This window comes from Silurus meridionalis, chromosome 27 (assembly GCF_014805685.1).
Source record: "Silurus meridionalis isolate SWU-2019-XX chromosome 27, ASM1480568v1, whole genome shotgun sequence".
Lineage (NCBI taxonomy): Eukaryota > Metazoa > Chordata > Actinopteri > Siluriformes > Siluridae > Silurus > Silurus meridionalis.
In genome coordinates, this window is record NC_060910.1 from 12,437,348 (window position 1) to 12,459,326 (window position 21,979).

At 40.4% G+C, this 21,979-nt stretch overlaps 1 protein-coding gene across 3 annotated transcripts; it reads right to left on the reverse strand.

Moving 5' to 3' along the window:
* Positions 1 to 211: 211 nt before the first annotated feature.
* On the reverse strand, positions 212 to 20,490 carry zfr (zinc finger RNA binding protein). Of its 3 annotated transcripts, none has more exons than XM_046841576.1 (19): positions 20,374 to 20,490; positions 20,046 to 20,130; positions 16,545 to 16,827; positions 15,976 to 16,348; positions 15,558 to 15,808; positions 15,017 to 15,217; positions 14,069 to 14,384; positions 13,790 to 13,983; positions 13,569 to 13,688; positions 12,468 to 12,613; positions 12,251 to 12,374; positions 10,480 to 10,682; positions 10,249 to 10,399; positions 9,192 to 9,333; positions 6,688 to 6,785; positions 5,784 to 5,879; positions 5,544 to 5,655; positions 2,214 to 2,311; positions 212 to 2,079 (listed from the first exon to the last, which is right to left on the reverse strand). In XM_046841576.1, exons 1-19 carry the CDS (start codon positions 20,408 to 20,410, stop codon positions 1,897 to 1,899), a joined length of 3,213 nt encoding a protein of 1,070 aa, XP_046697532.1. In that variant the 5' UTR covers positions 20,411 to 20,490; the 3' UTR covers positions 212 to 1,896. The 3 variants fall into 3 exon arrangements, 2 of the variants coding, with proteins under 2 accessions (XP_046697532.1, XP_046697531.1); XM_046841575.1 differs by having other exon boundaries at positions 12,209 to 12,374; XR_006924691.1 differs by lacking the exons at positions 212 to 2,079; positions 2,214 to 2,311; positions 6,688 to 6,785 and having other exon boundaries at positions 5,634 to 5,655; positions 12,209 to 12,374.
* Between the last annotated feature and the right edge of the window lie 1,489 nt (positions 20,491 to 21,979).

Below are 21,979 nucleotides of genomic sequence, written 5' to 3' on the forward strand. Positions count from 1 at the left end.
GAAAATGCAACATGGCCACTTCCTGTCCACTAACAATTCAAAACAGGAAGGATCGTTTCTCCACATATCCTTCCTTCCCTTGTACGACACTACATTTTAGGCCCCAGTGGATGAAAGTACATGGGAGGGAGTCCTACTAGCGCCAACTGCACACATTTAGCACGCACACACTTTTTTCCATCCCAAAGGAAGAAAAAAAATAAAAAAAAGATTCAGTGAAGGTTTTTATTGTCTATAGTTATGCAGTAGTACCATGATGGTGGATGACAGTCTACTGAAAGAATCAATCTACATCTGCAATTACAAACACAGAACCAACACTTTCCCATCTTTTTACCCTTGAATAGATTTTTTTTAAACAATGAATAGTGAAACAAGTGATGAGCAAGCAGCTGCTCATCTAAACAGATAAAACAATAAAACAAAAAAAATCAAAACTCTGAACACTGCCATGCTTTCATAAAAATTATACAATTTCTTGAAGCTTGATTGCAAGATTAGATATATGTTCATATATTAAAGGTCAAACATAGCCTACACATAGCTACATATGATTATATGCATATGTACACTTCTAGATTTAGGGATTACAGCACTATGAACACAAGATTTGAGAGAGACTTGGGCCTATTACAAATAAGTGATCTCTGTGTCAAACATAGGCTTTAAATGTCTCCCTCTATGCCTGGCATTTCCTTTAAAAACTAGAAACACAATGGGGGGAAAAAATAGGGACATGCTCATGTAAATGCTGTGGTTATTTCTAAAGTATCTGTTGTTGTCTAATACAGAAACGAATTAGGAACTACTGAAAATGGGGGCAGCAAGCATTTTTTTTTTTTTATACAGGGCCCAAGTCTGCTCTCAGAAATCAGCATTTTACAGCAAAGCAACAGAAGCTTGCAAACAAATTGAGGAAAAAAAAAAAAGGATTCCACCTCATTTGCATTAAGCATAAAAAGATTAGAAAGGGTTTTTTTCCCCCTCCCCCCTTCTTCACACATAGCCAAAGATGTACATCGGCAATCGCTAGGTGAAGGGAACCGGCAGGTTTTATTAGCGCAGCGAATTTATAAGTAAATGCCCAGTCACCATTCATTACACACAATGAATGGGTTACAGTTTAGCGTAGGCTTTATGGTTATGAGGAATGTCTCTGTTAAACACACAAATATATATCGGGGAAAAAAAAAAAATAAAAAAAAAAAAAAAAAAGGCTTACTTAAAATGCACAAAAGTCTAAATCATTTCTACTGTATGGGTAATCTTTTCTTTTTTCCTTTAAAAACAGAGTTTGAGATGACTTCAGAGTTCAAATGAATCTCCGACTCTCCATGGTTGATTTAACATTATTTGACAGCTGCTGCAAACAGAACCCGTTTTATTAGTCATATTTTTATATTAATTCTGTTTATTTGAATATTAAATGAAAGTTAATTTTACCTCAAAATCTTGAAATATGTTAAACACCATCAGACTAGAAGAATGTTTCCCAGAGTGTACAACTAACCTGACAATTACGGTCGGCACAAGCAAAAAACCTCATCAATTTAGTATCACAAATGATTAGAACAATAAACTATCAGTCTCAAATTAAATCCAGTTACAGGCTCTTTTACTCTGCTGCGTTGGAAAATAATTGTGTGCATGTTAATTTTTTTTTTTTTTTAGTAAATAATGTTGAAATGAAGCTTAACGGTGACCAAGCTGCCATCGTGTGTCATTTATGTGCACTAGAAGCTAACCGATAGCCATCAAGATGTTAAACTGACTTCTTACGAGCCAGAAAATTCTTACTGAGCAGCAGCAATGAGCATACACCCACAAGAAATCAGCTTTCGCACCACTGGAATACAGAAACGTTGAACAAGGTATGGGGGAGACTGTGAAGCTTTCTTAGAAGCCATCAAAGTCCTTCTTGTCCTTCTTTCCCTCGGCCTCGAATCCGTCCGTGCCATCGCTGTTATCTCGCCTCCTCTTGCGATTGTTCCTCACGTTGAAGCGTGGGTTCAACTGAGGCAAGGGGTCCATGCCAAGAACCTTATGGATCTGACGGAATGCCAAGAGACGCAGGGCAAACTGTCGAAAAAACAAAGTGCATCAGACTTAGGACTATTTTCAGTTCAATATCTAGGTCAGAGTTCAAAAGCATTTTGATTTTAGAGTGCTTGGTTACCAAAATAATAACACGTAGAGGATTAGACTTTGCTTACCTGCGCACTAGACGTTATATCCTCTCTCTGCTGCTCCTCCATTGCCCCCAGGGTATCTGTTGGATTTTTCTCACAGGGGTCCATTAAGCCTGGGCCACCTGAATCAAAAGCATTAGCACTTCAGTGAACAGTTTCCCATTCTGCTATTAAATGGAATTTATACTCATTCGGTGGCAGGAAACACCTGCTAGGAAATAAAAACTGCCTTAGGCATAAAAAAAAGAAGCGTTCAATTCGATTTTATATTATTTGTATAGCGCTTTTTACATTGACCTCAGTGCTCCAGCAAAACCGACAGACAGATCCATAAGCAGAATGGTTCCATTTTATATACTTTGTACGAAAGTGGATACAAATAGCAGTAATGAAAATGCTGGTATGCTAAAAATAGCAAAGATAAAAATACTGTACCACCTGTAAAAACAAAAAGGTTGGACAAATCAGGTGCCATTACTGGTAACCTTAACTGAATCATGTGTACCTGCATTTTAAATAATAATCTTTCCTGCAAGGAGAAACCCTGATGACTCTTAGTCACTTTGAATGTGGTTTGTTCATGTGTCACCACAGCCCCAGCTTTGGCTCATATTCAAAGCGGGCTGTACGACAAGCCCATACTCTTATCAAATAATATGGTTTACTATAATTCAGTGTGCGAATATGTGCAGCAAAGAATTGCACATCACAACCTTGCAACATTATACTGAAAGGGCACACGTTGGTCTAAACACAAGCTCTAATCGAGTCTTCCATTACTTTCAATGAAGTCAACACTATAATTGCACGTGACTGAACATAAGCAAGTAAGATAGTCAAAGGCCGTTTCCCAACAACGCATAACACCAAGTAAACAGTAACTTAGAAAATTCACACACATTTAAACCCAAAATGACCCACTAATGTTAAAATGCACAGCAGACAACGAAGTGTATCTTTCTGCTGCAGAAATTGAAGAGAATGGCCTGCTTTTCTCACTGAGAATGGTGATTTTATGGGGTAGCTAGGGGGCTGATGTAGAAACGACAACACTGACAGTAATTTATTGGTCTTTTGAAGGCTCATGTATTTAACAACTTAACCAATTAACAGAGGTTCACAAACAGTAGAACTGTAAACTTAATTACAGAATCTAATCTTCAAAAACTCTGTGGGAGGGAGAGAAGAGGAAAAAAAAGAAAGTCACTATATCTACAGTTCAAATCATGAAAAAATTAAGGCTGTAATAACTAATCGATAATAAAATTTTTAGTCAACAAATGTCAAATTAGTTGGACTGCTCAAGTTACGGGATAGCATGACTGCAAGATAAGACAACAACGGTGTGAACAAACAATGTAAAAGGAGCAATAAACGATCACATTTTTGGTCACTGTTGTGGTTGTCAGCGAATACAAACGCATTTGTACACCGATGCAGATTTTTTTCCTTTTTTTTTTTTTATAAACAAACCTGTTAGTTTGCTGCGTTTTTCATTCTTTCTTAATAGCATTCGTCTGCTACAACAGTAACTTCAAACGTAATTTACTATATTTGCTATACGTTCAAACGCTCGTTTTCATTGATTGTGTATTTAATTATACACAATTATATTAAATATTCTAGATGCTTATATCTTCTCAACTGAACAAAATCTGTATCTCTTTTTAAACAAAAATTGTCAATGTATTATAAACTTTGTGTCAACTTGCCATCTGCAATTATTAAAAACAATACAACTGTTGATTTTACACAAATTGGTTTACAGCATTCTCATCCATCCTCCTCTAATAGCAACACAAAAAGATGTGGCGTTTGCTTTATTGCCAGATACTGAGGTAGCCTTAACACATGGCTTGTAGAAAAACAGAAGCCACACTTCTGCCAACAGCCTCTCGGACCAGGACCAGCACACTAGTGTGACATAGGATTTGACTTGTTGCGTTAGTGCGATCAGGCACCGATGCGGAGCAAAAAGGCCTGGCATGCAGTCACCTGCCTTACATGTATATGTTCAGTGGGGTTGCAGTCGGGACTCTGTGTAGGCCACTAGAGATCTTCCACTCAAACATTTGGCTTGAACCTAATTTTGTGCATGGGATACGGTCATGCTGGAACAGGCTCAGGCTCATTTGGTTTCAGTAAAAGAGAAATCTTTTTGCCACAGGATTAAAAGACAACTGTGTGCATCCAAACTTATGGCAACAGTTTGACAGAGGCCCACATACGGGTCCGAGTGTCAGGTTGCAAAACAAAGATGCTGATCATTATCTGGCAGAAGGTTATGTCTATTACAAAGCAGGAAAACACAAACACAATGTCAGAAGTGAGTGACCAATTCTTGTAGGCAGAATAAGCTGATCCACTGTAATGTATGCTGTCTGGCCAGAATGTATTATGCGAAAAGTAAATAAAATGCTAACAAACATCAGTATTTCGAAGTATTACAATTCTGGCATAAAGACATACAGTATCTCACAAAGGTGAGTAAACCCCTCACATTTCAGCAACCATTGTAGTATATTTTGAAGGGACAATACAGGCTTCAGAAGATGCTTCCTTTTGGGACGACGCCCTACAAACCGACTTGTTGCAGTGGGTGGTGTATGGTCTGAGCACTGACAAGCAGACCTTCTGCTTCTGCAACCTCTAAAGCAATGCTGCAGCACTCATGCATCAGTGTTTTGAATCCAGTTTCTGCACCTGACCCACAGCACAGGGACTCGACTTCTTTGACGGACCCTTGTGAAACCCGTCTGGGAAAACCTCTGTATGACCCTGGCTACTGTACTGTAACTCAGTTTCAGGGTGTTACAGATCCTCTGCATCTTTATGGAGAGCAACAATTCTAACTCTCAGATCCTCAGAGTTCTTTGCTATGAGGTGCCATGTTAACATCCAGTGGTCAGTATGGGAGAATTGTGCTGAAAGCACCAAATCTTAACTGCTATAATACAAGATACACAAATTTGTATAGTCCTGTCAAGCAGACAAAAACAAACGATGAATAGAACACGGGGCTTTGCTTATTTATTTTCAGAAGACAGTAAATCTGTACTGCTATTAAAGTCTAATATATATGGACTACTCTAAAATATATAAAAGTTGAATATCTATAGTATTGTCTCTTGAGAAGAAGATCTACTAAAATGGTTGCTGAAGTGTGAGTGGTGTACTCAATTTTGTGAGCTACTGTACCACTCAATTAGCAACAACTGCCTTTTCTCACAATTGAGTCATCACCCAGGTCAAATGAAGAAAATGAAGGTACTTCAGAGGTACTTCAGATACACTTAATGCAAATGAAAGTTTTTAAGTAAAGAATATTGCCGTTTACAGACACGCCTGTCTTACCAGGGAGCAGAATGCCAGAAGCGATACATTCAAATATCCGTCTCAGCGCATCACCAGGGCTCATCGGTCCAGACGCGCTGCTGATGGCTTTCTCCACAAGCAGTTCCATGGCCTTTGCATACAAATAGAAAGAAAATAATTACTATACGCCGTTTGCTCTTCCAGGCGCAATATTTCAGAGGACTAAGAAACCTTTTGGATATCCTAGAGTCCAGTATAGACAGATCTCTTCCTACTCACCCAGCTTGGAAAAGCAGACCAGGTGGGTACTCTCTGACAAAGGTCACGCAGGATACGAATAACAATTACGCAGGATTGGAGTCCATTGGCTCTAGCCTTCAGTGCAACAAAGTCAAGTTAAGTGAGTCAATGGAGCATTTAGAACAGAGGGCAGATGACATGGTGGGTCACAGTAAGAGGTGCAACACTACTGTTCACAATGGAAGCTTTTACTTGGTTTATGCGGTCTTTTAGCCAACGCTTTTGAATAAGCTGCCATTCCCAGCAGTATTTTACCTCATTGTTAGTATGAGAGTTCAAAGTTTGTAAGATGCACTTGGAACGTTTCCGTGGTCATCTTGTAAACTCTGACCTCAGATTTCCAAATACTTCACAATCAAAACTCTCATTTACAAAATAAATAAATAAATAAATAAAAAGATCAGTTTGAAAGAGTAGCAGAGGAACTGAAACAGTCAAGGAAATCTGCTTTACTTTGCCTGTGTGCGCTTGTGTGACAGCAACATCACAGTAAACTAATCAGATATTCCTTTCCTCTCAATCCCCAAAAGAAACGAATAAATAAATCACAAAGAACAAACGATCAACATGAAAGCTCTTATCGGTGATATTTTTATGCAAAGGTATTCTGCAGCCTTATGGAAAAATGTTTTTTGTTATCTAAAACTAATTACTGCTCCACTTTATATACATTAACAAATCAATTGTATGCAAGGATGCTTAAACAAAACAAACTAAAAGAACACTTTGCAATTCCCACATATTTCATGTAGTTACTGATCGCATCCTTGTATTCATTTCTTCAGAGTCGAAAACCAAAAAATTAAAGGCTAAAAGCAAATGAGTACATAAAAAGAATACATCTCATAAGGCTACATGAAGAAAGAAAAATGATGTTCCGAACCTGGAACCACTTAGCGTGGCGTAGGGCAGCCAGAGCGTCAAGGCATTTTTGCCTGTCCAAGACGTCCGCTGGGTCTTTCACCATACCCGAGGTTACATCTAAAAATGGATCGAATTGTCAAACGGTGGTGAGGAACGGGTGTTTGACCAGGTCACAGAGAGACTGCCAAGAACACATTGCCACACATACCAAATTGTACCCTTTCCTACATTTCTAGCTACTATTGGGTCAAATGAGGATTTATCTTATGACAAGGTGAACAAACATCTTTTAGGGGGGGGTTGGGTGACAAACAAAAAAACCCAAAGACAATACAAGAGTACACATTCGTCTGGGGAATGGTGTTAAACATGAAATATGAAGGGCTGATGAAAGCAGGGAGGAAAAGCCTTCAATCTTTTTGACCAATCCAAAATACAGCATTGGCTGGAACCACCTTGAACGTGTGAAATGATATTAATGGTTACCATTTTAAATATTTCAAACCAAACATACTGCACTGGGTCCATATTGACGCAAGTTTTGCGTTTTCTATTGCAGATGGGGCTTCACAAAAATTTCATAGTTTCCTCATGCTACTGCGAAAGCGATAGTGTAGCACAATGCAACGCTATTTTCCCCAGAATGAATGCTGGAAAATCAAATGGTCCTGTTAAACCACACAAGACTTTGAGTCACTTATTTTATCCTTATATATTATCAGTTGGTCACTCAATCAAAATAAAAATGTGAAACAAATAAATAAACAAAAAGCATGAAACGTTGGAAACAAATGCAATATAAAACAATTTCAACAAGGGAAGTATATTAAAGCCTGGTAATCTTTGCAGAATTGTTGCATTTACGGAAATTGAAATTTGGAAAAACCCCATTTTTATTCTCTTCAATTTAACCTAAATTATAAAAAGATAGTTGTTGGGGGCCACACTATGGCTTTGCATTTAAAATTTATGAGCATGGTACAGAAAAGGGGAAATCCTAGAGAATGCTTTAAATGGGATGCGTGCTTGGTGTGACCTACTACAGCGGCAAATAGTAGGTGTGGCAAAGTGTTTGAGAGGGTTTGGGAAGGGACCTTGGTCAAAAATCCTTCCGGAACTGGTAGACGTAGCCTCAGATGGGGAAAAAAGTTACTCAGAACGCAAGGAGGCTTTGGGCTGGACTCATAAAGCTTTGGATACATAAAGGCAGCAATGCGTGCTGGAAAGAAAACACGAAGCTCCCAGCGAGAAGGGTTAGGACATCACTGCATGCATACCTGCCTTGAGTGGGTTCGGAAAAACCCCCATAGGTCACTGCGGACCGAAGGCTGTAAAAGCCAGGTCCAACCAAAGATTCCTCTAACAAAGCCTTCCTCCCAAAAGCTTACTGATACTCCCCTAAGGACCCAAACAGGAATGGTGACATTTGAGCACAGACTTGGGGCCTGCATATAACAAAATTTCAGCCACATTCCATTGTCAAAAAAAATAAATTAGACAAAGGAAGGGTAGTTATACAACTTAAAGACCTGATGTTTTCGGGTTAAATGCAAATGGATTTTGTATGTCAAGTGATGCATAAGACGTTCTAATAAACCAATCATTTATCATGCAGTGGATTGATTCACTCAGGGGAGCACTTTCATTTTGGAATAAGGGTCTTAAGAATGGTGAATTCTGACCACCAATCAAAAGATTTGTTTCCTGTGGGGACAATACCGACTTTCCGACGGCTTACAGCTATTTCCCTCGGGTTTTTTTTCGGTGAATCCCTAGTCTTTTAAATTAACATTTCACCCTATATCCTTGCTTATTTATAGATTCAGTAGAGAATCCCCTGGAACACAGGAAACAAAAATGAATCTTACTGGATACTAACTAGACTTACACAATGCAAAACACTTATCATGCTTGTTTTGGAGAGAGCTTCAAGAGCACTGAAGAGGTGTTACAGAGAGAGCCCTGAGCAACACTGCTGGCATGTAGACAAACAAGGCAAGTAAAACCTGGTAGTGGTGAACTTTGGCTTGTTAAAAGTCAAATTTCAGCTCAAATTCGAATGCTCAAACCTCATTCAAATTATGCGATTGCTTTTAAAAACATTAGTAGTAATTGCCTTCAAAATCTCGTCAGGCATGTTCAGAAGGGTAGAAATATATTTACTGAGAGACAGCACGAATGAAAATGTATCGTAAAGGAATATAATGAACTCTCACTTAATCTAGCTGCATTAGGAACTCTTTTGAAGGCACTCATAGGATTTCTCTAAATGTCATTTCCATTACATTATGAAACTGACCAAGATCAAACACATACCAGGTTTTACACTTTAGACAAATCTTCATATAATCTTAACAGGGAAGCAGAGCAAAAGATGCTCATTTCCATGGGGTAATGAAACTTCGTATTGAAAACAATGAGACCATCTCCTCTGTGCCAGCAGATAGGCTCTTTGGGGTGTCAAATCAACAAATCAAATTAATTTGATAGGTGACCAAGGTAAGGAGTAATGTCTTTCCCAACCTCCATCCCGGGTGTTCTCCTCTCTGATGACTGGCGAGGTCAACGTGATTGTCACCTGCATCTTGGGCTCAGCAGAGGAAGTCAGGATGATTGCAGCTTCTTGGACCGAGCCTTTCACTTCATACTTTTCTGGTGTGACAAGCTAAGAAACATGGATTAGATTAGAGGATGATTCTAATTGGTATCAGCAAGAAGAAAAAAAGGAAACCCATTACTTACAAATAGTTAGCTAAATCATGTAATATGTTAATTAGAGGCGTAACAGTACACATTCATACTAACGGACCGCTTCAGTACAGGACTTTCAGTAGGGTGCACATGTACCAAATGCAAGCCTCATTTTACTTAAGTTTGAGGAAAGTCCGATTTTAAGTGGCAGGCCGCGAGTTTGTCGCGGTTTGTCACTACTTAATCCGCACTGGAAATACTATTTGTCCTACGCATGTGCAAAATCATTGTCACTGTCTGTCATTGCCAACATTTTTACAACAGCTAGCTATAGGGATTCTTTTGCATTTTACATACAGCTACAACAATTTCTCTTAATGACAAATTCCTGAGAATTCTGCAGATCAAGGGAGTAAATGAAAGGATTGACCTCATTCATGAATAAATAAATATTTGGTATGTTTCTTAAATGCAGACATCTGTTAAAGTATATTGAAATATGTAAAAGTCATGCAGAACATATCTTAAATATTAATTTGTGCTTATTTACACGACGACTCAGTTTAATCACTATAATTAAAAGTGCATTGCATTAATTTACTCCATTTAATTAATTTTTTAATTTAAACCGGGCAGGTTTTTTTTTTAATCCAAAATTTGTTTTTAAAATGTAAATTGGATGTTGACAAATGTTAATAATAAATAATGTTAAAAAACAAGCAAGCAATTATGTTCTCTATTAATTGTAACGAAATTGAACCGATCTGTGACTTAAAAAGCTGAGGTTTATGTACAACAACAACAATTTTTCACTTTTCCATTCTGTATGTACAAAACCCATCACAGGAACACATTTCACAGACATAACCTAATAATTTTGCCAACGTACTGCTAGTTGTTTAGGTAGATGCTCTACAATTCGTGACAGCAGACTCTTGGTGGGTTTCTCAGCGCAAAGAAGAACAAGGTTGACCGTCTTATCTCCACGCAGGAGCAGTCCTTTGGCCAAAACACCGACCCTCATCACTCCCTTCAGTGCTCTGTAACGTACAAAAGGGTCATGGACTCAACTTACAAGTCAAAGAACAACTTGCAAATTATAAACAAGGTGTCAGGTCACCTGTCTTTGGGAGGCTCTTTTTTGTCTTTGTCCTCTTCTTTGCCCTTGTCTTGGTCAGTAATGATGTCTGATACGAGCTTGAGGGCACGTTCGGTGATTGACACAATCTTCTGAATGGCTTGGAGCTCCTCTTCAGAGGGGTAAATAGCAGCATGCTTCGTCATCACATAACGATCGTCGGAAGAATCAGGGCGCCGTGGAGGCTGAAAAGAAACGGCAAAAATCATAACGCTGACTGGAAACGTTCCCAATAGAAAAGCCTTTCTGGTCAAACCTTTATTGTTTCGTCTCCAATACCTGTATAGTTATTTAAAGTATAATTTAAATTATTTTGTACATACTGAGGATGTTGCTCAAGAAACCGATACAAATACACATGTACATTAAGTCCAATTTTGACAAGTTTTTTGACAAACACTAAAGTTTAATCGTACATAGTAATTTAGACAGTAACGTTTTTCAAAGTGCTACTTTTTATACTGCCAATCTACAGATTGTTTTAGATCCATCAGATTTGTTGGGTTACTAAGTTAAACAAAAAGTAGATTTTATTTATTTTTGTGACTACTGGATACTACTGTCTCTTATTTACAGGAGTTCTATAATTCTCAGTCTTGTCCTCTAGAGCAGTGGTCTCTAACCTTTTTTGCGCCATGGACCGGATTAATGTCGGACAATATTTTCACGGACCGGCCTTTAAGGTGTGGCGGAAAAATACAACCGGCATAAAAACTGGTATTTTCTGAATATTATAATAAACGTGAATCCACTGTGTTGTATTTTGTTAATTTTGCTAGCTTGGGGGTTTCAGTTTAGCGGTAATGTATTGTGTTAGCGGCCGGAGCAGCCCCTTTAAGAAGGTAGTGGGTGTAGGTAAGACGTGAACGAGGCATCATGACGTGCATCAAGAGTGAGTCGTAGACAGATGTGGTGGAGAGAATCCGGTGATTTTCCAAAATAAAACAATTCAGAATCAGATAATAAATAAACCGGAAAAAATTTAAGTTATGTATTATTTCTGTGCAGGGTTCCCTGGTGGTCTAGTGGTTAGGATTCGGCGCGCTCACTGCCGTGGCCCGGGTTTGATTCCCGGTCAGGGAACCAAACCCAGCCATTACTATTGCACAAGTCAGTGCACTTATAGTGCTGGTCCAAAGCCCGGATAAATGTGGAGGCTTGCGTTAAGAAGGGCATCCAGCGTAAAACATGAGCCAAATCAAACATGCGGATCATGAACACCTAATGGGAGAAGCCGAAAGAAAGATGTATTCATTGTGCGGCCCGGTACCAATTGACTCCAGACAACTGCTCTAGAGGTCACTCATTTAACCTGAAAAAACAACAGAGAGCCTGTTTAAACCATTTAGTGCTCAACATGACTGATGTAGGTGCATCAGCAATAAAGCAGTCAAACAAAAGGCAGCTGTTTTCGTATGCTTTGGAAGTAGAAAAGAGAGCTCAGTTTGAAGAAACCTGTCTGTTAAGAGTTTAACAAAGTTTTAGCAATCTTGACTCCTTTTTATTACTTCATGTGAAACCTGGTGTTTCCTGTAAGTTTTTTAATGCCGCTATACAATCAAATTTGTGTATTAAATCAGGGCTTCCGTGCAGATATGCACTCTTACCAAGTTTGGATAAAATATTTTGTTGTTATTCGTTATTACATACTGCATTAACACTAGGGATATTAAGCCTAAATTAATGCACTTCTGGTTGGTGAAAGACTAACCACAGGGCCTTGCGGCTGTGGGATGGGCATTCCAGGTCTCACCCCAAGCAGACCAGGAGGTCCTGGTGGACCTTGTGGATAACCGCCATCAGGCATCCTACGCCTCTCCTCCCAGTGGTGTTGCTCTTCCTCCATTCGTCTCCAGTACATATCCTCCTCATAGCGCCTGCAGAAAGCATGAGACACTTGTCAGAAAATTGCTGGGGGGAAAATAAATAATAAAAAGTATTATTTTTATACATCTTAAGCATCTTTAAACCTCATCTCCATCCTCCAGCGCTCTTCTTCTTCACGGCGTCGCCAGTATTCTTCCTTTTGCATTTGTTTCCTCATCTTCTCCTCTTGTATCTTCCGGGCTCGAATGCTGGGCTTCACTTCCACCTGGAGGTCTGGGTTTACTTTTTTCTACAATGTAAGGAATGTAAACTATTTAATCACCATGTTGTAGAGCTTCTACAAACACAGTTCCTATTAACACTTCCTATTAATACAACTTCCTATTAACAAAAGAAGGCAGCTGTTATAGAGAACCTCCATGGTAATATACATACAGGAACAACTAACTGTTATAACGCAAACCTAAAGACGCCGTAAACAAGAATCAGATCATCTCTATACCAACAATTGAGTTTAAAACTTAAACCCCACTTTACTATTAGGCAGTGCACCAAGCACACATGACTATGTGAGTTTCTAGAACAGTCAGTAACACCTCCCGGCCAATCAGAGTCCAAAATTAGTCATAACGTTGCTAAATGAACAGAAATCATATTGCAGACCATTTAATTTTAGTAAGTGTTCTAGACTGGGTTTACAGTATTACTCAGCCCCATTTTCAAAATGACCTTTATAGCAGAAGTGTCAAACTCTAAATTACATAAGAGGCCAAAATCTAAAACAGTCCAAGTTGCCGGCCAACTATTTTATTGAGATTTTACATTTTTGGCTGTAGCTTTAGTAAACATTTCCTGCTACGATTGCAGTCTGCCTTTTAATTATAGGACAATTTGATGTTTTATTTTTGAAGGGTATATTTAGCATTCATCCATTCTACTCCTTGACCACAGACACTGCCTCATAACACTTTTTGAAGAACAAACATTTCATCAAATTATCTTCATTTGGGTGTCCTTCTCTTTTTTTTGGACATTTTGGGATTGATTGTTAAAATAAAAAAAATAAAAAAACAGCTGTGAAACACTGAAGTAGAAACACCGCTCTCTAGCGGTGGGACGTCACGCGCATGGACCATTATTTGAGACAATCGCGCACATTTGACGCTCTTGCGGGCCACATAAATGGTGAGGTGGGCCTAGTGTTTAACACATGCTTTATATAATCAAAATTAATTTTCACCCACCTTGTATTGCAAACGATGTCTCCTCCCTTTGAGATGCATTTCCTTCGCGTTGGGATCGTTAAAACTGCATTCGCACAGTTTGCAGTGGAACCGAATGACTTTTCCTTCATCATTACGAACCTGTTGAGGCAGAATTCTCTTACATTTTCCATTCAGCACATTTACAGTGTTTGAGAATACGTCAGCAATGTGCACAAGGACTTCTCAATACGCCACTGTACCTCTTCAACGTAGTCATGTCCAACAGGCTGAACATCACTTTGCAAAGCTGCCAGTGCTGACTGAGGGGACATGGGATCAGGACTGTCGTTTTTAACCTCCTGCGACTGTGTGCTGAACGAGGTCTGTATAGGTTTGGCTGCCTCAACTTTTGACTCGTCCATCTTAACGCCTGTGGTCTGTAACTTGTTTCCCCCTGTAGTGCAAAAAGAGCGAGCACATTTAAGAAAATGGCCAGCGTTGTAGCAAAATCAAGAATATATACACCAAACAGCAAGTACCAATGAAGTTTATCTTGGGTGTGTTGGTTTTCTTGATTGTGGCAGCGGTTGAGGAAATGCTGCTGTTAGCAGGACTCTTGCCCTGCACAGCTGAGGACGAAGTGTTGTTAACCATGCCGAGGGGTTTCAGGTAGGAGGAATTGGAGCCGGTGGAGGAAGAGATGTTCATGGCAGATGGAGTGCTGCTGGTGGAACTGCTGATGGCAGCACTGGCTGTTTTACTGGGGGCTGCAGTGGAGGATGTGGAGTTCTGAGTCACCACACTCGGCTCTGTAGAAGGAATGGGTTTTCCGAGTTTGGTGTGGAGTTTTACAACCTAACAATGACAAGAGAAGAAATAAATTAGTATAGAAAGTATATGGAAGTGTAAGGATTTGAAAATAGAGTAAAAGTAATGTTAAAATATCTATCTATCTAGAGAGAATTGAAACTGCCATTTAAAATTACTTAATAATAATAGTTCAAAACAAAGATTTTTCCTTTTTTGTTTCCCCTCAGACCTTCATAGTGCATTACTTTTCAGCTATTCAATAATCCCAAATCCTAAAATAAATTAGCTGGTTAATTATGCAGTAGGATCACTGCCCCAATCGAATTTCAATTTACTGTGATTATGCACATGCAAACATTACTATAGCTAGATAAGTGTTTATCCCATAGCGCACTACAACGTTAAACATATTGCACGCCATAGGAATGAATTTTACAGCACGTTTGAACATATTACAAATATACACCTACTCCTTATACTGCCTTGAAAAGTCATGTTGCTTGAAACCCCCTATCCCAAACTATACACAAATGTTTTGAGTGGAATGAAAAGAAGAAGCCTTCCAACCTTTACATTCATAATAAGTACACTGCTATTATTCCTTTATTTGTTTGAGAAGAGACAAGTTATATAAGCATCTGCTGGTTGTGTGTAGTTGTGCAAGATCATTCATTTACCTTCTGGTGTTTAGCTCCACGGATGTGAGCAGCATAGGCATCTGCCCCAGTGCAGGCAACGTCGCAAAGTTCACAGCGAAGTTGGTTCTGTGTGCTGCGAGTTGAGCTGCTGCCACCACTGCTGCTATTACTGCTCTGAGAGACCTTTAGCGCCGCCTCCTTTTTCTTGTGTTTCTGGCCTTCTAGATGTTCCTTGTACGTCTACAATAATGATCAGAAAGAACATTCAACAATTCGTGATGCGGGGCAAAAATATGGTCAGAACACATGGTACATATTTAAAATGAAGGGGAAAAAAAAAAAATTACATGCTACCATATCCAAAAGACACCTTATACAATTGCGTGCCTCCAACATTTTGGTAACAGTTCAGGCAAGAACCAGATATGGCTAGAAAAGTCAGGTGTCCCAATACTTTTGTCTATATAGTGTCTATCTTTCCAGTAGTTTTAAAAGTAGGAGATTTAAAATGACCACTACTCCTAGGCATTAGATTTAGACATGGACTATGAAGGAGAGGTGAAAAGGAAGGAGGGCCTACCTGCGGCCCAGCGCAGCTAATCTTACACACGTCGCAGTAGTGTATTTGTGGTGGTTTCGGCGGTTGTTTGGGTTTGAGCGTTTTGTTCTGGAAGGGTGTTTTCTTAGTAAACGTGCTTCCTGTCCAGGCAGCAGTGGCTGCTGCAGCTGCAACCGCTTGCTTCTGCTGTTGCTGCTGCTGCTGCTGTTGTTGCTGGTAGTAAGAGGACGCCGCGGAGTACACGGCTGCCTCATAACCTGAATATGAGGTGCCTGGAAACAGATTTAAGAAATCCAAATCTATGATAAATGATGATATGATAAATTTAAAGAGTTCTTTTTAATGATTACGGCAGTAACGAAGATTTAAAAAGCACAGCGCTTAACAGAAATCAAGCAAAAGTGACAAACTTTAGGTTCAAATAAATAAATTAATTTACCTGAATATGTGACGGCATTGGTGCTATATGTAGGACTCTGGGAATAAGACGGGACCACGGAGGCTGCAGCAGCTGCTGCTGCCACCGGCTGCACGGCGGAGGACACTGGGTAGATTGAGAAGGTGGAGGTGGCTGGACTTTGCGTGGCCGGCTTTATGGCGGTCACCTGACGAGTCTGCTGAGTCTGCGTATACGGCGTGGCGCCCTGGCTGTATCCAGTTTTAGCGGCTGTTTGGTAATAGGTCTCAGCCACCGTGGGCTGCGGTTGGGCAGCAGCTGCTGCTACAGCTGCTGTAGCTGTGGGTTGCTGGTAGTATTGTTTACCATCATAGGCTACAGCTGGAGCTGATGACCGAACATAAGAATAGGAATCCTGTAAGAGAAAGGAAACGTTGTGACAGAAGACAACCATTCAAGCTCTTAAACAGTAGATCGTAGGCTTTGGGTGAGCCTTTTACAGAAAAGCTACTTTAAAAACACCTCTGGACACCACAGTGTGAAGTAGGTGAGCATTTGGATTTTTCTTTTTGGAGTGGTTAGCAAACAAACCTGCCACCCCAATGTTTTACCTGGTAATTCTGTGAGGTGACAGGCGGCGGTGGTGGGGGCACTTCAGGCTGGCGCTGGGCATAGCTGTAGTCTGTGGTTGCGTGGGCAGGTTGGTATCCTCCGTAAGCTGCTGCAGTGGCTGCTGCTGCGACAGCGACAGGCGCAGGTCTGGCTACAGCGACGGTAGCAGCGGTCGGGGCATAGGCCGCGGCTACAGTGTGAGCAGCCACTGGTGCCTGATGCACGGTGTAACTGGCCACTGTGGTAGGATGAGTGTAGGCTACTCCAGCGGCCGGCTGCTGACTGCATGGAAAGAGGCAAAATGTAATTAAAGAACGCTACTAATTCTGAACAAGACCGTTGTTCTTGACTGAATCACACTAAGGTTTTCCAATTGCCATTGTCGTAAATAATTTAAATGCCAAGTCAAACCCAACAAATTTAAACAAGTCTCTTTAAGAACAGACCTCCAGACAAAACACCCAAATTACTCAATTCTAAAAATATTACATTCACTGAAAACATGACGGTCATTTAACAGCTTTACAACTACATTTATCATAGAGCAACAAATTGTCCATTGGCTTTTCACATGTAGTTAAACCGGCTGTTTCTGAACATAAATATACACGCTAAACAAATAGTCTATAAAATCTGTCTGTAATACATTTCACTGAGAAGACAGATCATTATTTAAACATGAATTGAAAGACGGTCAGATTATTATTCTAATCTCAACAACGCCTCAAACGCAAGAATAATTTCTATATTCGTGGTTCTGAATTTATCCCACATGAGTCAGCCTTTGTGTGAAGAAATATCCTGTAAGTAATGGGGAAAGAATCAAAGGCATCATCACCAGTACGTAATTGACCGTAAGATTATAAATGCGGCTCTGGTTAAGCTTTACTTAAATTACAAAAGATGACTCTTTGCACAAGGTACAGTTAACACACATCAATTTTACATCATGGAACACAGGTTCAGGATAAACCCCAAATTAACTTGCACAACAGATGCTTTGACAACTACATTTTATTGACCCAAATTCAACGCATTCAAAAAAATAAATACATCTTTAGTAAATTTGGGCAATAATAAAATAAATTAATCCAATTGTATCCAAGTCTGTATTTCTTTACTAAACTTTACTATACTAGACTATGAATTCAATGACTTAAATTTCCTTTTTGAACATCCCATTGCAGGTGTAACCCTCTCTTTGGCTCTTATAACAGCCCATATTCTTGTTTTCCACTAGATTTGGAAGGATTTCTGTGGGGATTTAAGATCATTCAGCTAGAAGAGAGGTCAGGCAATGATGTCAGGTAGAGAGGCCTTGAGTGCAGTCAGCACTTCAGTTCTTCCCACTAGGCTTCAGGTCAGGGCTCTGTGCAGGACACTCCGGTTCCTCTACTTCAAACTTGACAAAACCATGTACTCCCAAGACAGAGATAATTAAGTGATGTGCATAATTAACTTAATAGGTAATCAAGTACAGTAATGAAGTGTTTGTAGTTCAATTGATTTTTCTGGCATCAGTACTTCACTCAGTTCTTTTTTCTGTACACAAATCTCTGTACTTTCTACTTCCTACATTTTCAAACCAGGCTTGTTACTTTAGTTTTAATCTATTTGGTGACATGATCAATATGTTTTTTTCATTGAGCAGCTTTTTCAACCTACCAATGGTGTATAATTTCCTGGCAATCACACACCACAGACAGGGCAGAAGGCAACGAGGTTAACGTGGATGAGACAGAGGGAGTCAGCGATGTAAACATGACTGAGAACAGAGTCATTTCTGATCATCATCTTTTCTCTACATGCTGATTGTTCAGTCTGGATACATTCATTAGGTAACAATTTCAAATTCTTTCGTATTAATATATACAATACCAGCATGACACTAAAACAGGAAGTAATAATGGCGAGTTTTTACTTCAAGCACATGTCCGAGCCCAATTTGAGAACTTTTACCAGAGTATTTTAAAACTAAATCTGTACTTCTACCTAAGTGAAGGGTGTGTGCACTTGTGCACCGCTGCTCCTAAAGTTCACATAATGCTTAGAGGCATTGTAACTGTTGGATCTGTTTGGGCCTCTTAACACCAGTGACATGATATTGTACCCAAGTATACAGAAATACAATTACTACAGTTTGCTTCAAACTTCATGGCAACAATTTGATGAAGGAAGATAGGAATGTGATCTCTGGTGTTCACATACTTTTGGCCATGTAACACAAAGCTTTAAAACCTTTTTTTCACCTCCTTTTTGCAGGTTTCCCTGTATCTAAATAGAACTGTATTTGATTGCTCTGTAGTGTCATCTGCTAATCCCATAAATCTAACCAAAATCCCTACCCTCTGACAACATATTTATCTTACCTCATACAACTAAGCAGCGATGGGGTTAAGGGCCTTTCTCAGGGGCCCAGGATTTTAAATCACTATCTTTGGATCCAAAGTACAATGCCTTACCCACTAAGGCACCACCACCTACCAAAAGCAGAAAGCTTTTACCAACATTATAGAGCCAAACGTACGTGCAAATCGGACAATCACATTGCCTAAAGATGTTGCTCGTCACGTGTCCACATACTTCTTGATGTACTGCATTTTACAGAAGTGATCAGTTTTGGAAGAAACGCACGTCTATTATTTATTTTAATTCCTGTCTGAACCATTCAGACCACACACACGTAGTCTCTAATGCACTGAAATCTAAATAGCACAATCAATTAATCAATCAGCTTTTCTTCTCTCCAACCAAGTGTAGGCCCATCAGGTGCTGGAGTATAAATACACCCAGCAGGACAGCAGACACACACCGCAGCACTGCAGCTGCTTGTTATGTTCTGCAACAAGACCGAGTGACATTCAGGGAGTCCTTGAAAACCGCCTGTTCTGACACGTGCAAAAATAGAAAGCGGGTTATTTAGGAGGGTGAACGGAATCTCCATGACTAACTACTCGATCATAAACACAACGGAGTGTGTACAGTGAACAACATTTGCATGGATCTCGAACAGAAATGGTGCAGGATGAAAGCACAGCACCAGGCCTGGTCGGTGGATAAACACTCAGCGAGAGACGATCTCCATGCAGTGCACGGTGCATCTGTGTTAACGCATCAATAATTGATCGGATTCTTAAGTGGAGGGTGGAGGTGGTGGTTGTGGGTCACGTTTCAGAAAACAAGTCATCGCTGAAGCTCACGCGAAGGGATCGTTATGCAATAGATCCAGGTGTCAGGAATGGCCGCGGGGCAGTCTCTCATCCTGTTGTTTCAGAAGCACGATCGCTGCGAACGGGGACGGAGGGGATTCAACGCTCACGGGGAACCATGGCGAGATACGGCGCAGAGCTCGCGCATGAAACCCGAACACCCACCCGGTCCGCCCCTCCCCCCACCGCCGAACAATGCCGATGGAAATGAGGTAAAAGCACGAGACCGCCCGCTCCTACACCCGTTTTATCAGTAATAACCGGCAAAAAATTAAAATAAACGCCTCTTACCTGTACTGCGCAGCAGCACCGTGGGTAAATCCAAAGTAATTGCCGCCGGTAGCCATTTTGGCATCTTCACCTAGCCGGCTGGGCACTGCAACGAGAAACACAGTGAGGGGGGTTAACGCGCTGCAGGCTAACAGCTCGGACTAGCATCAGCTAGCAAAAACAGCCGAATGCTAGCGCAGCGACCAGGGACAGCCCGCAACACTACACACCGCCAAGCAACACACTGTCCGCTAATACACCCGGACACACTTATAACATCCCCAAAACAGCCCACATCATCCGACAACCCGAACTGCTGCGTTTTCATTATTATTATTTCCCTCCTTACCATAGGTGAAGGAGACCACTGGACATATGGGAATCATTGGCTTCCACTTCTCTGACAACCTCCGACTGCGAACGCTGCTGGCTTTATATGAATGCGTCGTACCCGGATGTAGAATCTGTTATACGAGCAGCGGAACTCCGGGAAATGTAGTTCTACCTGACATGCTGTCTCTAGCACAGCACTGTTTCACAGAGACACACTGTGGGCGAAAATTTAATACAAAATATATTATATACATATATACCATGTATAAGGACAGTGTGACAGCACTGAAGTGTGCAGTAGGAACGACAGACTGGTTCAAAGGGTGAACTGCGTCAAGGATCGGCTCTGAGCCCTTTCCTGTTTGCAGTGGTAATGGACAGGTTGACTGATGAGGTCAGACAGTAGTCTATGTGGATTATGATGTTTGCAGACGATATGGTGATTTGTGGTGAGAGTATTGAGCAGGTTGAAAAGAGCCTGGAGAGATGGAGGTACACGCTGGAGAGAAATGGAATGCAAGTCAGTAGGAGTAAGACAGAGTACATGTGTGTGAATGAGAGGGAGTGTAGTGGAGTGGAGTGGTTGCAGGGAGAAGAGCTGGTAAAGGCGGAGAAGTTTCGGTACCTGGGATTAACAGTGCAAAGTAATGGAGAGTGTGTTAGAGAAGTGAAGAAAATAGTGCAGGCAGGGTGGAGTGGGTGGAGAAGAGTGATAGCAGGAGTGATTTGTGATAGAAGAGTATCTGAAAGAGTGAAAGGGAAAGTACATAGGACTGTGGTGAGACCTGCAATGTTGTATGTATATTAAGAGATGGTGGCATTGACTAAAAGACTGAAGGTGGAGGTGGAGTTAGCAGAGCTGAAGATGTTGAGGTTTTTGTTTGGTTGTGACGAGAATGAACAGGATTAGAAATGAGTTTATTAGCGGGACAGTGCATGTAGGACATTTTGGAGACAAGGTGAGGGAGGTGAGATTGAGATGGTTTGGACATGTGCAGAGGAGGGACCTGGGGTATATTGGTAGGAGAATGCTGAGGATGGAGCCACCAGGAGGGAGGAAAAGAGGAAGACTAAAGAGGAGGTTTATGGATGTGGTGAGGAAAGACATGCAGGTGGTTGAGTTGAAAGAGGCAGATGTAGAGGACAGGGGGTATGGAGACAGATGATCCGCTGATCACATCCAGACTGAGAAAAAAGGCTCAGAAAATCACTCTTGATCCCTCACATCCAAGAAATATGCTTTTTGAACTTTTGCAGTCTGACCGACGATACAGAGCATCAAGCACCAGGATGGCCAGGCACAAGAGAAGTTTCTTCCCCCCGGCAGTCTACCTCATGAACACTTAAATGCTCTTCCCATTGTTCAATAACAATATGCGCAACACTACATTTTCTAAATCATCTAAATCTGTACTTTTATATGCAATAATACTCTATTTTTTTCTATATGAAAATGTGCAATAACTTTTAATTTATTTTATTATTATTATTATTATTATTATTATTATTATTATTGTTTTATTATAATTTAATAAATCTTTTTCTCTATTTTACTTTTAATAAATGTGCAGCTGGAAGCTTCTTCCACCAAAACAAATTCCTTGTAAGTGCAAACATACTTG